Genomic DNA, 4,746 nt, shown 5'->3' with positions numbered 1-4,746 from the left:
TGTGTGAGTGTGTGTGAGTGTGTGTGTGTGTGTGTGAGTGTGTGAGAGTGTGTGTGTGTGTGTAAAAATCATATCTCCTCCATATAAAAACTGTGAAATCAATAAAAGTTGGTCACCGAAGTAACTTTTACACCCTCAGCAATATTCTGGCTCATTCAGACAGCCTTTCAATTTCCAGATCTATCAACGAAAGGCAACACTGCTTGAAAGACCAGCAGGCTTTCATTTTGCTGCAGGTCAGAGAGTTGAAGGGCACTGAAAGTTTGCTTGTGCAATAATGCACAAGATCAGGAATTGTAAAGAACTGACAGTCGGGGTTAGGGTTATTGCATAAGAGTTAAAGTGTGAGAGGAGAGTGTGGTTGAGAGAGTATATATATGTTTGATGAGTAGGAGTATATATACATATCTCTATACGAGTGAGTCAACTTCTGTTTTGTGGCTGTGGAAGGACACTCACCACTCATTGGACTGTAAGGTGGGAGAGTCGTTTTGGGCGATGTGGTATAAGGCACTCATTGCGTTCATGTTGAAGAGAGGAGGCTTACGTTCAGCTAGAAAACAGCCGAGGTGTAAGAAATCATCAAACGTGCTGAAATTCTCAAACAGAAAATTTGTGACATATTGCATAGATTGTGAATAAATATACATGCATATGCTAATCAACAGCAGAGTTATTTCAAACATGTCAATATTTAGACTAAATCCCAGTTCGTCTTGTATAGCATGCAATATTAGGTGTAGCACACTTTAAAAATAAAGGTTCTTCATTGGCACTGATGGTTCCATGAAGAAACTTTAACATCCATGGAACATTTGCATTGCACCAAAAGGTCTTTATATTGGGAAAAAAAGGTTGCACAGATAATTAGAAATATTCTTTACACTAAGAAAAAAATTGTTCTTTTAAAAACTGTTCACATTGCTGCGAACCCTTTTGGAACCTTAATTTTAAAGAGTGTGTGTGTTCAAAACTACAGTATGTCATCAGAGTAATATGTGACCCTGGACCACAAAACCAGTAATAAGGGTCAATTTTTCCGAAATTGAGATTTATAAATAAGCTTTCCATTGATGTACGGTTTGTTAGGATAGGAGGACAATATTTGGCCGAGATACAACTATTTGAAAATCTGGAATCTGAGGCAAAAAAATCTAAATATTGAGAAAATCACCTTTAAAGTTGTCCAAATGAAGTTCTTAGCAATGCATATTACTAATCAAAAATTAAGTTTTGATATATTTACGGTAGGAAATTTACAAAATATCTTCATGGAACATGATCTTTACTTAATATCCTAATGATTTTTGGCATAAAAGAAAAATCAATAATTTTGACCCATACAATGTATTGTTGGCTATTGCTACAAATATACCCCAGTGACTTAACACTGCTTTTGTGCTCCAGGGTCACATTTGCTACTTGCATATTGCACATATTATAAGTATGTACTCAACAAGGAAGCACATGACAGTTCTCTAATGCAAAAAAAAAGACAATTTTATGAAGTTGTACTTTCCAATACTTGGATTTTGTTTGCTGCAAAGTGCACACTTTGCCAATGCAGTGCACACTTGAAAATTTTCCTTTTACACCAAAACATCACATCTGTCCACTACAATAGTAGATAATGGTACTAATTATTCCACCGCTTTCATCTACTACGCTTGATTTATGTTGTAATAAATACAAGATACAAATGACATATAAAGAGCACAGTCATATAGAATTATGAGTAAAATCTATATGACTATGACTGTCTATGACTGTCAATAGTGTAGCGATGAATGAAACACTGCTTATACAGAAGTCACTTTCAAACCAAGCAGCTTTCTGTTGGTCAGCTTGGCAAATTCACAGGACCAACTTTTTAACGAAAAAAAGAAATGGTTGAAATATTAAATAAAAAAACTTGAAGACACTCACCCAGCTCTATGCAAGTGATCCCCAGAGACCAGATGTCCACCTTCCCCTCATACTGACCCTCATCCATAGCTAAAATCACTTCTGGAGCCATCCTGTGGTAGAAACACACACAACAGTCTAATTAACCCTGGAGCATCAGGATGCATCATCTTCCTGAACATCAGTGTCTGCGATACGGACCAGTATGGGGTTCCCACAAAAGAGTTGGCAGGAGAGGCAATGGAAGCGGAGCCAAAATCAGCCAGTTTGACCTGACCGGGCTCTGTCAGCAGGATATTACCAGCCTTCACGTCTCTAAACAAAATCACAGACACAGACACAGAGAAAGTTAAAGACAGACAGTATATATAGACCCACTGTAGGAGCATATTACCATGTTATGCAATGAAAGGGTGTCTCGGGTAAAATAAAAAAAATAAAAAAATTAAATTAAATTAAATTAAATTAAAAAATAAATAAATAAATGAGAAAACAAATAAATAAATAAATAAATATTGGATTCATTTAGAAACATGTACTTTACTTTAGATACAATTCTACTCTAATAAAATAATAGTCTTAAAAAAAAAAAAACATATATATATATATATATATAATAAAATAATATAAAATAAAAAAAATAAATAATAAAATAAATAATACAATATTTTTTTTTTAAATAAAATAAAAATAAAATAAAAAATAAAATGCTGAGAGAAAATGAAAGTAGAAATAGCACTTTGTTACTGGAAGCTAATAAAACACATAAGAACTTGCATGCTGTAAAGCAGTTAAATAAAGTATGCTCAATAAACAGTATACTGACATATGCGATCATGCTGATATATGCGTCATGGATTGGTGCTTCAACTACAATGGTACTTTGGTTTAGTACTTTAAACCCTGAAACCAAAGAGTACACACTCTAAATTTGAAGAAAAAAATGTGCTCTTTTGATATTCAAAGTAGGCTTTGATATTTAATATAAATGGTCTGGTCAGTGTTGGAAGCAAAAAAAAGAAGCATTTATATATTTATTTGTGTGTTTATTTTATAGCCATACCAGCATCTATGGCTATTTTTATGCCAAGATCAATGTATTTTAAAAGAAACAAATAGCAGCAACACAGTAGTAATGAAAAACAACCAATATAACAAGCTCTTTATAAGATTTTACATTTCAATATCTGATAAAACTTCTGATTATTAAACATTAAAAAACATTAATTAAAGAACCTCCCGAGTAAAAAAGTTGCATAGTGGCATTTAAAGCAGTACATTCCAACAACACATGCTTTATAGACAGAGGGGTCTGACAAAAATGACATGTTGGTGGTACCTTTCAATAAAAACAAATGAGTAAGTCTAAAATGACCAATTCAGCATCTTGTGCAAAACAGTCTGGTCGTGTCTACACTTGATGTCTACACAACGAAAATTTGCACACACAAAAAAAAAAATGTTCATTTATGATTAGGTCGACTTCATTTAGCTTATTATTGACATAGTTGTCCCATTTAATTTGCCATTTTATACAAGTTTAGTACAGGTTTGAGATCTGATGGAGGAACTTAAAACAAAAGTATAAATAGCACTGTATTACTGGAAGCTAATAAAACACAGATAAGAACTCAACACTCATGTTGTAAAGCAGTTAAAGCATGCTGAATAAACGGGATGCTGACATATGCAGATCTGTCATAGATTAGTACTTTACTTTAATCATCACGATTTGTTGCTTTAAAACATGCAGAGTATAATATAAAATTAATGCAATCCATTTCTACTCATTCTAGTCAGACCGATGCTTGGGGAAAAAACAAAAATACAAAATAAATTGCAAAGTATATACAGTCACTGCAAACAAAAATATGGGGGAACAAAAATAGCACTGCTTTATGGTAAGCATAAAAGCACATAAAACCCAAGTTGTAAAGCAATTTGCTTAATAAACAGATTATCAGATAAAGATTTATCTGTCATTTACGCACACAGAGGAAGCTGACACTGTGTAAACGGATATCATTCAGAGGGCGACTCACCTGTGGATCATGTTATGGGAATGTAGGTAAGCCAGTCCTAGCAAGGCACCGTGGGTAATGGCAGCAATTTCAACCTCTTGGAGGGGTTTCTTGTGAACTGGACAAAAAATAAATAAAAGCAGCATGCTTAATGACATCTTAACATGTGCAAAAAGCACTGCAACATTTGGTGTTTTTGTTACAACGGTGTTAAAAAAAGAAAAGTTTCAAAAAGTCATCCGATGCTTAGCGAACTGACACTACACCTGTCAGGTACCTGATCCTCTAATAGACAAGCACTGAGAACTGGATTAGAACATGGCCTTGAATTAAACAGATGCGGACTGAATTACTCATACAGTGACATTATGGCAAAGTTAAACTGAAAATTCTAAATTCCACAAACATTAGAGAACACACACACACACACACACACACACACACACACACACACAGAGCGATAATTGAATCCAACAGTCTATCATTAAAGCTGTGCATGTTGCCATGACAACATCTGAAGGAAACAAAAACATAGGGCTGGATAATAATTCAATATCAATATGTATCACGATATAATTTTTTTCAATAACGGTGATATGATTTTTAAACACATTTCCGATATTTCAAAAAACATTTTCGTAAAATAAATAAATTGATGTGTGTCGGTTTAGGGAAATACCGGGGAATACCCGTAAATGGCGCATCATGCACGTGAGGTTATCTGACGGAGAGACGCAAAGCAGTTTAAAGCAGAGTCCTGCACGGGTCCTGTTAGGTAAACCTGCATCCGCAGTACACAACAGAACACCCGACCCGTTAT

The 4,746-nt window shown here is 34.5% G+C and overlaps 1 protein-coding gene across 1 annotated transcript in view; it reads right to left on the bottom strand.

The window, feature by feature from the left end:
* The window catches only part of LOC107699916 (serine/threonine-protein kinase TAO3-like), a 58,624-nt gene that overhangs the window by 44,678 nt on the left and 9,200 nt on the right, over positions 1-4,746 (bottom strand). Inside the window, exons 5-8 of the mRNA XM_016501361.1 lie at positions 3,948-4,044; positions 2,107-2,220; positions 1,927-2,018; positions 460-553 (exon numbers count right to left, since the gene is read on the bottom strand). Of these exons, the coding sequence (XP_016356847.1) occupies positions 460-553; positions 1,927-2,018; positions 2,107-2,220; positions 3,948-4,044 (397 nt within the window). The remainder of the gene's footprint in view (positions 1-459; positions 554-1,926; positions 2,019-2,106; positions 2,221-3,947; positions 4,045-4,746) is intronic.

This window comes from Sinocyclocheilus anshuiensis, unplaced genomic scaffold (genome assembly GCF_001515605.1).
Source record: "Sinocyclocheilus anshuiensis isolate Anshui unplaced genomic scaffold, SAMN03320099.WGS_v1.1 scaffold823, whole genome shotgun sequence".
NCBI classification, from domain to species: domain Eukaryota; kingdom Metazoa; phylum Chordata; class Actinopteri; order Cypriniformes; family Cyprinidae; genus Sinocyclocheilus; species Sinocyclocheilus anshuiensis.
The sequence above is the reverse complement of the archived record's forward strand: the minus strand, read 5'-3'. Positions and strand labels throughout refer to the sequence as shown.